This window comes from Lemur catta, chromosome 2 (genome assembly GCF_020740605.2).
Source record: "Lemur catta isolate mLemCat1 chromosome 2, mLemCat1.pri, whole genome shotgun sequence".
NCBI lineage: Eukaryota > Metazoa > Chordata > Mammalia > Primates > Lemuridae > Lemur > Lemur catta.
Genome location: NC_059129.1, coordinates 25,094,427 through 25,108,109, shown reverse-complemented (window position 1 = coordinate 25,108,109; position 13,683 = coordinate 25,094,427). Strand labels below are relative to the sequence as shown.

At 39.0% G+C, this 13,683-nt stretch overlaps 2 protein-coding genes across 3 annotated transcripts in view; one reads left to right on the top strand and one right to left on the bottom strand.

Moving 5' to 3' along the window:
- The window catches only part of ZSCAN25 (zinc finger and SCAN domain containing 25), a 72,096-nt gene that overhangs the window by 38,425 nt on the left and 19,988 nt on the right, over window positions 1–13,683 (bottom strand). The gene's annotated exons all lie outside the window — the stretch shown is intronic.
- The window catches only part of LOC123631585 (cytochrome P450 3A5-like), a 34,115-nt gene that overhangs the window by 18,202 nt on the left and 2,230 nt on the right, over window positions 1–13,683 (top strand). Inside the window, exons 8-12 of the mRNA XM_045541372.1 lie at window positions 2,986–3,113; window positions 4,208–4,268; window positions 7,573–7,733; window positions 9,081–9,307; window positions 11,922–12,084. Of these exons, the coding sequence (XP_045397328.1) occupies window positions 2,986–3,113; window positions 4,208–4,268; window positions 7,573–7,733; window positions 9,081–9,307; window positions 11,922–12,084 (740 nt within the window). The remainder of the gene's footprint in view (window positions 1–2,985; window positions 3,114–4,207; window positions 4,269–7,572; window positions 7,734–9,080; window positions 9,308–11,921; window positions 12,085–13,683) is intronic.

Below are 13,683 nucleotides of genomic sequence, written 5' to 3'. Positions count from 1 at the left end.
TTCAATTCTTTTGGGTTTATATTCAGGGGTGGAATTGCTGGGTTATATAGTAATTCTATGTTTAACTTGTTAAGGAACTCCCAAACCGTTTTCCACAATCGATGTACCATTTACATTCCCATCAGAAATGTATGAGAGTTCAAATTTCTCCACATTTTTGCCAAGTCTTGGTTTTCCCATCTTTTTTATTATAGTCATCCTAGTTGGTGTAAAGTACTATCTCATTGTGGTTTTGGTTTGCATTTCCCTAGTGGCTAATGATATTGACCAATATTTGCCATTTTTATATCCGTCTTTAGATAAATGTCCAGTCAGGTCTGTTGTAGAATTGTTTCTCTTTTTATTGTTGAATTGTAAGAGTTCTTTATATATTCTAGATACAAGTCTTTTGTCAGATATATGATCTACAAAATTTTTCTCCTACTCTGTAGTTATCTGTTGGCTTTCTTGACAGTGGTCTTTGAAGCACAAACTTTTTAATTTTGATGATGTACAATTTATGCATTTTCCTATAATTTCTTGTGCTTTTGGTAACAAATCTAAGAATCTATTGTCAAATCTGAGGTCATAAAGATTTGCCCTCTGGGTTTTCTTCATGGGGTTGTATAATTTTAGCTCTTATATTTAGGTCTTTGATGCATCTTGAATTAGGTTTTAGATACAGTGTGAGGTAAGGGTCCAATTTTATTTTTTTTTGCATGTGGCTATCCAGTTGTCCCAGCACCACTTATTGAAAAGACCATTTTTCTCCATTCAATGGTCATGATGTTTTTCTCAAAATTCAGTGGACCACAGACACATGGGTTTATTTTTGGACTCTAAATTCTATTCCATTGATCTATACATCTATCCTTACACCAGCACCACATTGTCTTGATTATTAGAGCATTGTGATAAGTTTTGAAATCGTAAATAGGAGTCTTACAACTTTATTCTTTGTTTTCAAGATTGTCTTGGCTATTCCAGGTCCCTCGAAATTCCACATGAATTTTCAAATCAACTTGTCAATTTCTATTAAGAAGCCAGCTAGGATTCTGATGGTGTTAAGTCAATTTCAGGTGTATTACTATTTTGACAATATTAAATTTTCTGGTCCATGACCATGGCATGTTTGTCCTTTTATTTAGATCCTCTTTAATTTATTTTAACAATGTTTTGTTGTTTTCAGACTATACATTTTGTACTTTTGCTAACTTTATTCGTAATATTTTATTCTTTTTGATGCTACAATAAATTGAATTATATTCTTAACTTTACTTTTGGATTGTTTGTTGCAGTGTACGGCAATACAATTGATTTTTGTATATTGATCTTGTATTCTGAAATGTTCCCAAACTCATTTGTTAGTTCTAATAAGTTCTAGTAGGTGATTAGAAGTGCTGAGAGAGATATCCTTATCTTATTCCTGATCTAAGGGGGTAAGCTATTAAGCTATTAAGTACCGTGTTAGCCATGGGTTTTTCACAAATGCCATTTAGTAGGTTGAGGAATCCCCTTTTCTCTTTCTAGTATGTTGAGTGTTTTTATCACAAAACAGTAATGATTTTTGTCAATTTTTTTCTGCATCTATTGAGATGACAGTGTGGTATTTGTTTTTTATTCTATTGATATGGTGTATTATAAGAACTTGCTTCCCTGGGGTAAACCTCACTTGGTTATGGCATACAGTTCTTTTTATATGTAGCTAGATTGATTCAGTTTGCTAGTATTTTGCTGAAGATTTGTGCATCCATATTTATAAGATGTATTAGTCTGTAGTTTTCTTTTCCTGTGATAGCTTTGTCTGATTTTACTATAAGTGTAATACTGGCCATATAGAATGAATTTGGAAGTGTTTCATCATCTTCTGCTTCTTGAAAGTGTTTATAAAGAACTGGTATTAGTTCTTTAAATATTTGGTAAAATTCACCATTGGAACCATCTGGGCCTGAGCTTTACTTTGTGGGTAGTTTTTGACTACTAATTCAATCCTCTTTATATTTTATAGGTCTGTTCAAATTATCTATTTCTTTCTTAGTTTCTGTACTCTGTGTCTTTCAAGGACTCTGTCCATTTCATCTAAGTCATCTCATTTACATAATTATTCTAATAATACAATTATCAACAGAATTCTTTTATAACCCTTTTTTTATTATCAGTAGTAGTTTCCCTTCCTTCATTTCTGGGACTATGAATCCAAGTTGTGTCTCTTATATTCTTGGTCAATCTAGCTAAAGGTTTGCCAATTTTGATGATATATTCAAAGAACCAATTGTTGGTTTTATTGATTTTCTCTATAGTTTTTAAATGTATTTTTCATTAGTTGATACCTTGGTTTTTATTTTTTTCCTTCTGCTTGCTTTAAGTTTAATTTATTCTTCTTTTTTTCAGTATGTTATGGTATAAAGTTAGATTATTGATTTTAGATTTTTTTAAATTTAGACACTTACAGCTATAAATTTCCCTCTGACTACTGCTTTTGCTACATCCCTTAGGTTTAGGCATATCATATCTTCATTACTATTCATCTCAAAACAATTTCTAATTCCTGTGACCCATTGGTTATTTAGAAGTGTATTGTTTAATTTCCACATACTTGTAAGTTTCCCAATTGTCTTCCTGTTATTGATTTTTAGTTTCATTCCATGGTAGTTGAAGAAATGTACTGTATTATTTCTATCCTGACTACTATTTCTTAAACAGCATGATTAATTAAAGCAGCAGACTATGGTCTGGTTTATCCAAAGAGACTCTCTAGTCCAATAGATAAAGGCTAAGAGGCCAGGAAATTTAATCCTGTTCCTTTGGTCACTGCAAAGATGAAGAAAGGGTCGCTGATCTCACTGCTATAGTATTGGCCCCTATGTGTGCACATGCCCTTGCTAAGCCATTGGCCTGGAAGACAAGCAAAAATTCTCTTTTGATTGGTAGAGAAAATTATAATTGCTCCAGGTAAATTTTTCATTTTCATGACTGGCTCCTTTTTTTTTTTTCTTTTCCCTACAGTACTCTTTCCATTCCTTACTCCAGTTTATGAAGCATTAAGTATTTCTACATTTCCGAAAGATGTTATAGATTTTTTAAAAAACAACATAGAAAGGATGAAAGAAAGTCGCCTCAAAGATAAACAAAAGGTAAAATCTGGTGGGTGTAACATGAAGATGTTCACTTTTTGGTAATCTTGGAAGCTATATACATATCATTTGTTCACTTCTCTGTATTTTTAAAAGGTAGATAGAGAACTTAAGTTCAGAGCAAGAGAGTTTTTACATTTTGGTGGGAATGAAGGTGGAGGTTGGAGAAGAAGATATGAGATGAGTTAGAGAGACAATGTTAAAATTAAATAGCAGACATGACAATGAGAAAGTTATGGCATAAATATAATTGAAACAAAAGCCTTACCACTTCTCTTCCCTTCAATACTTCTCTTCAATAAAGTGTCAAAGGATAAAGATTACTACTCAAAATTATTTTACGAGTACTATAATTTCCCCAGACCTTAGAATGATGAATAATTATTGCAAGTCCAAGCTTATTTTACACATTCTCCAATCGAAGGTCCTGTCAGGTTACCCACTAAAGTGTAGCGTATGTTACATTTAAGCCCTCTCGTGGCCTTCAGTGGACAGGGGTCTTCTCTTGGCATTAAGGCTACAAGCTGGCTAACCCAGCTTTAACTTCATAAGCACTGGAAACCAGCACAAGGATGTCTTCAGGTCAGGGAGGCAAGTGTGAGTACCCAGCTGTCACCCAAATTGCATAGAGTTCTAGGAGGGTGGGGTATTTCAAAATGCTTGCCAAAAAACTACTCCAGAGATGTGAAAATGTCAGGAGATTAATCTGTATGTCCACTGGTTAAGAATGAAGGTAGGAGAACAAGAGGGACTAACATCCAGAACTTCTTCCTGTGCAAGCAGGTATGACCAGAGAAGGTACCGGAAACTCTTAAACCAAGAAGTTCTGTCTAAAAGCCAGAGAAGCAAAGGATCAGGGAGGGAAAAGACCAAAAAGCAGTTGCGCATGATAGCTGGATTTCTCTCAGTGAAACATCCTCCTCTCCAAGGTATTAGATGGATGTTTTTGTTCACTGGTGACTCAGGCAACACCTGTCAGACTCTGGACTTCAAGGGCCCATATTCTCGGAAGGGAGATTGAGGACTGTACTCCTGATTTACTTCTGACTTCATGAGTGACTTTCCATCATTGAAATTTCTCTTTCTGCTTCCAGCACCGAGTAGATTTCCTTCAGCTGATGATAGACTCCCAGAATTCCAAAGAGTCCCATAAAGGTAACCAAGGAGGGCTTCCAGGGACTCCTGATGGGGAAGCCCAGAGGGAGGGGTTTGTTCTGACAATGTGCAGGAAGTTTTGCAGGAAGAGGAGAATTTCTGCCACATTGTAGAATGACATGTTTGGATATCACAAATGGTGCCAGAGGACCCTTCTAGAAGCACACAGGCATGGCCATGTTCAAAGCAGAAGAGCAGCCCTGAACATGCCTGTCATGTCTGGAAGTCAGCCAGGGGTCTATGGATTACCTACATCAGAACAAATGCCGGTTCTCAGCCTCCTTTACATCCACTGAGTCAGAACCTCTGCCTGGAGATTTGCATCTAACATCAAATCAGGAGGCACACAATCCCAATAATAGAGATTTTAACTATAAATATTTGGAGAAAGTATGTTCTCCAGATTAATCTACTGTCAAATTTTATTTTTCCCTTTGGAATGAATAAGTCATTTGTGAAGGAAACCTTTGAGACTGCGTAAATATCTTGTTCCTCTTTAATCTTTCACCTACTTGTTTTACCATCCATGGATGGTTTTCACTAAAACCATTATTACTATGATGGTTGCTAAATGAGGACTTTGGTCACTTTCAAACTACCTAGATTTGACAACCATCTGACAAAATCCCTGCATATTTATCAATTAGTTCTAGAGAGCAGGGATAGGCTAGCTCCAGAACACCATTGTAAATGTGTCTATGTCTATACCTACTTCTATCTGTCAATTATCTATCTATCTATAACAAGACAACTTTCTGTGATGAAAGAAATTGTTTTTTAGGCCAGGTGCGGTGGCTCACGCCTGTAATCCTAGCCCTCTGGGAGGCCGAGGCGGGTGGATCGCTCAAGGTCAGGAGTTCGAGACCAGCAAGAGCGAGACCCCGTCTCTACTAAAAATAGAAAGAAATTATCTGGACAACTAAAAATATACATAGAAAAAAAAAAATGAGCCGGGCATGGTGGCGCATGCCTGTAGTCCCAGCTACTCGGGAGGCTGAGACAGTAGGATCACTTAAGCCCAGGAGTTTGAGGTTGCTGTGAGCTAGGCTGACGCCACGGCACTCACTCTAGCCCGGGCAACAGAGTGAGACTCTGTCTCAAAAAAAAAAAAAAAAAAAAGAAATTGTTTTTCGTCTCCCTGTTCAATAAAGTAACCACTAGACGTGTCTATTAGGCACTGGACATGTGCCACTGAAAACAATTAGTGCCACTGAAAACAATTTTATATTGTATTTAATTTTAATTAATTAAAATTTAAATAGCCACATGTGGCCAGTGGCTATCTTATTGGACAGCAGAACTCTAATCTTTGAGACTACAATACAATTTCAATTCAGTACCATGGGGTTCATACTAACTGAATAAAAGAATTCAATAGTTGAATTTAACCACACAAATCATCACTGGTAAATCACAATTCATATTTCTCACACTCACTTTGTGTTGTTTTTAGTTCTGAATTACATGATTAGGGCGGGCACCATATTTATTTCAGTGTTCCAGGTATCTAAATGTCCTTATCTAGTCTCGATCAAACAACAGAGTGCCTGGCAGTGCTTAGCTTCTCTCAGGAGAAAAATCAAGAGCAAAACCAACTTTTTTCTTTTTTTCAAGTTTTTAAAATAACCTTTATTTTTTTTAAAGTTAATATATGCAATATAGGAAACTGAAAAACACAAGAAGCAAACAACAAAGTCATCCACAATCACAAGCAGTTTACAGTTGGACGTGTCCTTCTAGATCCTGACACATACACAACATCCAATTTTATGGGACTGAGATAGTACAGTATGCATCATGCTTTTTCACACATCATGAATATTTACCAATCGAAAATCCCAAAGTTATGTGAGTATTTTGATAACCAAGAATACACTACACCAACTCAATCTGTTAGGAAAAAATGTAATCCTGCCTTTCTTGGGACGAAAATTTCATAGAAGACAAAAATGGCAACAGGCCTCTAGATAAAACTACTGGCAGAGTTCCGATTAAAAAACTGCATTCCCTTAATGCTCAATTTAAAGTCAAACACAAAGCAACAGAGCACACTAAGTGTAATGTTTCTAAGCAAGTTCATTATCAGATCTATACCATTAAAGTATTAGCAAGAAGATATGTTTCTATTTAATTACCTAATATATTCTTATAGTATAGCCAAAAGCGATGCACGTACTTTCAATGGCTATCATCAAAATGTAAATATGAACACATCTGCATACTTCTCTCCTTTCATACTTCCTTCTGCCCCTCTGCTGCCAACCTAATGAACAAGTCCTGATATACACTGCTCAGAGGTGGTTTAACAATTCCATGTCCAAAACCAACTTTTAATCAATCATAAGGGCTGTCTGATAAGCATGAAGGAGAGCACAGAGAGGGACATGTACTAAGGAAAACGAAATTCAGGCTTTGACTGAATAAGCATTGCTAATTACTCTCACTTGACCCTATTTTTCTATATTTCATGCTGGCCAGTGTCCTTCTATGGACACAATCTTTATTCTGGTATTTTAAAGCCATGCATTAGAATATGGTCAGTCACCACCCTTCTAGCTTTCTGTCTATCTCTGCACCTTTTTTTACATCCTGAGATTATCCACGTGAAGACTGTGCCCAAGGACTTGTAGTATCCGATGCCTCGCAAAGGCTGGAGTGTGCACACAAATCACCACATCTCTCGAAAGTTCAGATACTGATTCTGCATTTCTAATAAGCTCCCAGACGCTGTTGATGCTGCTGGTCCATGGACCACACTTTGAGTAGCAAGAATTTCTCTGTAGCCCAATATTGTTCCCTTAAGTTCCCTCAAACATGTTTAGAGGGAAGTTCCTTTAATTTCCCCTATAATTACGCCTCGGTATTGCAAACTTTCAAAGATTTTCAAGCTATGTTGTAACTATAATATGTTCAATTTTTCCTGGGGGAGAAAGCTACCCCATATTTTACTTACAGCTAAAGTACTATTATGATTATCCAGGGGGCATACCCATAACACTGAATATGACAGACAGAAATGATCTCTCTGGAAATTACCGAGCTATGTTGGTGGTGAGGACGGCATAAAGAGGAGTGGATGGGCCACAACCATATAGACCTTGGGAAGAACTGGGCTAATACAATTATGCCTTGTTCTAGCTCTGTAAGATAGACAGCAGAATGAAAACCACCCCCAGTGTGACTCAGAATTACTTTTCCTTTTTTTTCCCTAGGGATTTGGGAGCTCACTTGGATTTCGCTTTCTCTAAACTGTGATCTTCTACATTGACCTGCTCTACCTAAACTGTCTTTCCTCTCCTTTCAGCTCTGTCTGATCTGGAGCTTGTGGCGCAGTCAATTATCTTCATTTTCGGTGGGTACGAGACCACTAGCAGTGCTCTTTCCTTCATTATGTATGCCCTGGCCACTCATCCTGATGTCCAGCAGAAACTGCAGGAGGAGATTGACATGGCTTTGCCCAATAAGGTGAGTGGATGACACCTGGAGAGGGATGGAGGAGGTGAAGCCTTAGCAAGAATGCCTGCTCACCACTAACTGGGAAGAGTTTTACAAAAAGTGTGAGCAATGGTTCTTTCACCAGCACAATTTAGGAAGGATCTAAAGAGGAAAACAAAAGGAAAAGCATAGGTACTAAATGATGGTCACAGAAATATAATATCTTTGTAAAACAGTGCTGGTCCTGCTACATCCATTATCTGTTACCATAGTAACACCAGGAAAAAAATATCCAGAAAATCTCAGTGAGATCTAACAATAAGCATTCATTGCCCACATGTCTAGATAGTTAGCTCAGCAGGCAGTGGCTGGATGTGCTCTGGTCTGGCTGTTGTCTGATTCTGCCTGGCCTTGGGTGCACTGGGTAGATGGACTCAGCTCTGCCCCACATGTGTCTCATGCTCTGGTCATGGAGCTAGTGGGGAAGAAGCCAAGTAGGAACCAGGGTGTCTGTCTCCTGGGCCAAATGCTTACGCTCTACAATACTGCCTCCAAATACACCACCAAGGCTAGGGACATATCACCCACACTGTTTTCAGATCTCTGCCCAAACTGGGATTCTTTGTGATGAGAAAAGACCTGGCCTCTGGGTCTGGCACTGGTTTGGCAAAAGGACCTTCTTCAGAGCTACAGTCAAGCCCTGAAGCAACAAGTAGAAGACTTCCAGCAAGAGAGGATGGGGCTGAGTGAGGGGTTTCTATCCCCTTTATAACTTTCACTAGAACTGAAATTGTGTGCCCTGGTAGCATCTAACTGTAACCTTCTTTTGTCATATTTGCGTTAGAAAGGAACTGGTTTGTCCCCAAATTATTTATAGCATTTTTATATAATACAGTCTTTCTCTATATACTTTATATAATACAATCAAAAGAGTTCCCAAGCAGGATTTTCATGAAAAAGCCTATGTCAAATAAGGGATTTGCTCTTTATATGTTCTCCTTTCTTGGTACAAACATGTGGCCTTTTTCTCCCAGCTGACAATGACTTTGGCATATTTTACTCAAGAGTAATGGTCCTCGTTTATTAGTTGCGTTAGTTCATGTGAGAAAGAAAAGGTACTACGTGGTGATGCTCAGGATTTCAGTCCCTGGTAGGGGATGGCCCTGCAGGTCTCCCACATCCTTAACATCTTCACACATCTCGATGGGACAATGAGTAGATCAGGCATATGATAGTTATCAACATGCACTGTAAATGCTAAGGTCCTTTACGAAATGAGTTTCTTTGGAGCTCCTAACACTTCCATAGTACTGCACAGACTGAGTTGAACGTTAATTCTAAATCTCAATTTATCCAAATCTGTTTCTTTCTTCTTAGGCACCTGCCACCTATGATACCCTGGTACAGATGGAGTATCTTGACATGGTGGTGAATGAAACTCTCAGATTATTTCCATTTCCTGGCAGACTTGAGAGGGTCTGTAAGAAAGATGTTGAAATCAATGGGGTGTTCATTCCCAAAGGGGTACTGGTGATGATACCAACCTATGTTCTTCACCGAGACCCAAAGTACTGGACAGAGCCTGAGGAGTTCTGCCCTGAAAGGTATAAAGGCCATGGAAAAGGGAGCCCATCCTGACCCAGGCTAGTTCAAGCATATTCTGACATCTCTTAGTGTACATGACAATCATGTGATTGCACAGTCATTTGCTAATATGCCTTTTTATTTTTAGAAGTATGTTATTATTAAAATAATTGCCCAAACTTTACAAACTGTAGATTAGAAAAATGAATCTATAACTACCCACAGTCCCAACACCTTAAAATAAGCCTCATTAATTATGTGGATATATGTACTCATGGACATTTTTCTATGTATATATACATTTTTGAAAACTGGGGTGATATCACATTTCATTTCAGTCTCAACTGCTTCTGACTTCATTTAAGAGTAAACTATAAGGCCGGGCGCGGTGGCTCATGCCTGTAATCCTAGCACTCTGGGAGGCCAAGGCGGGTGGATCGCTCGAGGTCAGGAGTTCGAGACCAGCCTGAGCAAGAGCAAGACCCCGTCTCTACTAAAAATAGAAAGAAATTATCTGGACAACTAAAATACATATATAGAAAAAATGAGCCGGGCATGGTGGCGCATGCCTGTAGTCCCAGCTACTCGGGAGGCTGAGGTAGTAGGATCGCTTAAGCCCAGGAGTTTGAGGTTGCTGTGAGCTAGGCTGACAGATGCCATGGCACTCACTCTAGCCAGGGAAACAAAGCGACACTCTGTCTCAAAAAAAAAAAAAAAAGAGTAAACTATAAACTGTCCATTATCCTAGGCTACTATATATATATATTTTTTGTATGCATATGCCATAATTCATTTAACTTTTATTTTATTTTAGTGTAGGTTTATTATTCCTTTCAGTTTTTCTTTGGCGTTCCCTTTAGCCTCTGAATTTACCACCAACTTTAAGAAATGTTTCCACATTCCATTTTGGCCAACATCAGTGCCTGTTCCTCAATGTTAACTGTAAAAGTGCAGGCTGAGGTCCTGAGAAGTCTTGATCCCTGATGGTTTAAGCCACTTCACTGAGGACGCAGAAGAGCACAGGTCTGCCTGGTCCTGTCTGAGGCTGAAGTCCTGTGCCAGCTCCTTTATGCTTTCAGTAGTTGGTGACTCTTCCAAAGTGAAGTCATGAGCTCTCTAGATCTCAGACATTCCTCCTTGGAGGTGTCTTTAGCTTGCTGTTTTGGGAATTCAGAGCCAAAGTCAGGTTTTGGGCACACTCTGCACTTTGGAAAGAGTTGATGCTTTTGCATGATTGCATTGCTAAGCAAAATTTAGAATGAAGTTTTTAGGGCACTGGCTGGTGAGTCAGGAGACCTGGGATCTGGATTTCTATTGATCCCCCTCACTACAAGCCTGCTGATGGCAGGGACCTTGTCTCCTTGGCCATGGTGTCCCCAGCGCTAGCATAGAGTCTGCACATACTATTATTGGAAGAGTAAATCAGAAATCAGTAAATCAAAATCTTTTTTCTGGAGCAGAGGATTCCTGTGTTTCCTTCAAGTTTAGCCCTTCTACCTACAGTACCTTCACAAACACAAAATCAAAGACCACTCACTGTACTTCTCTTTGAGTTATGCATTCACCGGATAGTAAGTACTAACTGTGTCAGGGACTGGACCAGACTGTGAGAAATCCAAAAGTTAAAAAAAAAAAAAATCAATTATGGAAGATGTTTGATATATATACAAGTATATGCTATCAAAAAAATTCTATAGAGTACTTTTAATGCATCTCCATAACCCCATCACCTGCCCAAGAACTATCAATGCACGTCAGCTGCTCCATTAACACACTACCATGTGCTCCCCACAACAACCATGTTATTTTGAAGCAATCACATACAAATATTTCAAAATGTTCTGTAAAATGTAAGGACTCTTTTAAAAACATATAACCAAAATGTCATTATCACTTTCCCAAAATCAACATTTTTCCTTACTATATCAAGTAGTGAGGAATGAAATTTGAATAAAACATGGGTCTAACCTTCAAGGCATTTATAGCCTAGAAGAACAAATAGACCAGAAAAGTAGTGATTATACTACAGTAGGGTAGCATCATAAGTAAATTATCTGACTTACACTCTTCTGTGCAGGGGGAGAGAGAGAGGGAGAGATTGAGAAAGTATGAGGAAGAATAAGAGGAAGAGGAGGAGGAGGGGAGAAAAGAGAGGAGAGGAGAAAAGAGAAGAAAAGAGAAAAGAAGGAAAAGGGAAAATAACAATTTTAAAAGAGTGAGGCACTTTCTCCTGCTCCTTCCTCAATATGCATATGACCAGCATAAGTGAGAGGTGAGGTAGGAACCTTCTTTTCCTTCAATCAGTTTCATTTCCTGTGTGCCTTTTAGAATGTGAACACATCACCATCCTGAATGCAATTATAGTGTTTAAAGATAAATTTTATTTTAAACAGTAATCATCTCATCTCAAGACTGAAAGCTCCTATAGGGTAAGGAGGATGGAAAGGATCAGTAGCTTATAATTCTCAAAGAAAAATAACTATAGCAGGATTTCAATGACCAGTCCACAAAAGTGTCCTGCTACTAGTTGGGGAATACTACTGGTTGGGGAAGTCTAAGTGATAACCCCTAACAGGTTGCTACTGTGGTTTTTATGTTTCATTAACTTGTTTTTATCTACTATTGTGGAACCAGGTTCAGTAAGAAGAACAAGGACAGCATTGATCCTTACGTATACCTGCCCTTTGGAAGTGGACCTCGAAACTGCATTGGAATGAGGTTTGCTCTCATGAACGTGAAACTTGCTCTACTCAAAGTAATGCAGAACTTCTCCTTCAAACCTTGTAAAGAAACGCAGGTTAGTAAACTTTCTGTATAGACAATGTTTTATTGGGAGTGGGGTTTTTTTTTTTTTTTTGAGACAGAGTCTCACTTTGTTACCTGGGCTAGAATGAGTGCCGTGCCATCAGCCTAGCTCACAGCAACCTCAAACTCCTGGGCTTAAGTGATCCTACTGCCTCAGCCTCCCGAGTAGCTGGGACTATAGGCATGCGCCACCATGCCCGGCTCATTTTTTCTATATATTTTTTAGTTGTCCAGATAATTTTTATTTCTATTTTTAGTAGAGACGAGGTCTCGCTCAGGCTGGTCTTGAACTCCTGACCTCCAGCGATCCACCCGCCTCAGCCTCCCAGAGGGCTAGGATTACAGGCGTGAGCCACCGCGCCCGGCCTATTGGGAGTGGTTTTTAACCGAGGGGTCTATACATGAAAAAGAATATGCTTGTTCATCCTTTAATAATTTGCTCTATGAACTCAAGAATCTACTTGAAGCCATATGAGAGCTTTAAGGGGGCTTCAGTTCTGGAGTTCTAAACCTGTGGCTTTATGAAGACCAAGCTATAAAGATCATCTGGAGTCAGTGCAGATTAGCACGACATGAGTAGTGCAGTCTCTGAACTTGAGCACAGGTCTCAATTTGATTCAAGTTGCCTGGAGATGGGGAGGTGCTGTGCACAGTCATGCAGTGCAGTGATCACACGTCATGACTGTCGAGTGCTGCTCCCCTCCACCAGAACTACAGAAGCTCTCTCACTGCAGGGCTTCTCAGCCACAAGCTCTACATTGGCATCACCAGGGAGCTCTAAACATACATAATAATGAGTGCGATGCGCACTGTCTAGGGGAGGGACACGTTTGAAGCTCTGACTCAGGGGAGTGGGAGGACGGGGGGAGCAAGGGCAATATACGTAACCTAAACTTTTGTACCCCCACAATATGCTAAAATAATAAAAAATAAATAAAATAAATAAAATAGACACTCAAAACTTCTTGTTGAATAAATGAATGAATGCATAAATCCCCAAGAGATACGGACTTTCAAACTACCACATAATATCATATACAAAGAATTTCCTAACCTTTTGGGAGGATGGGCTAGGGAGGGGAGGAGGAGAGAAAGGAGATTCAGATTCTTCCCTAAAAGCCCCACCCCCTTTCCTCTTTCTGCTGTACTTTGAACTTATATCTCAGATGTAATCATACTAAAAAAAAGTCTTCATACTAAAATTTCCAGCTACATCCCACAGGCCCATTAAGTTTGAGGACTCAGTCAAGACAATCCAAAGGGCAATGGCACATGCTGTTGAACTGGGGCTTTCTCCAGGTGTCCCAGACTCTGCTCCAGACAGATAACCATGCCTCTCTCTGTATATCTAACAATAGTGTCAGAAGGAATCTTTGCTGAGCTGGATAACCAAATAAATTGTGATTTGGGAAACAAACAAAAAAAGTCACAATTCCTGGGTCATCCAGAAATTCTAAAATAATTTGCCCAGAGTGAGGCTTTAAAAGTCCTCCCCATTGGTTCTCCTGCGAAGCCAAGATTGAGAATCACTGATTTGAGGCATTTCTGCTAGACATGAAGGACTCCCCCAGTCCAGGGCCATCCTGTTTGA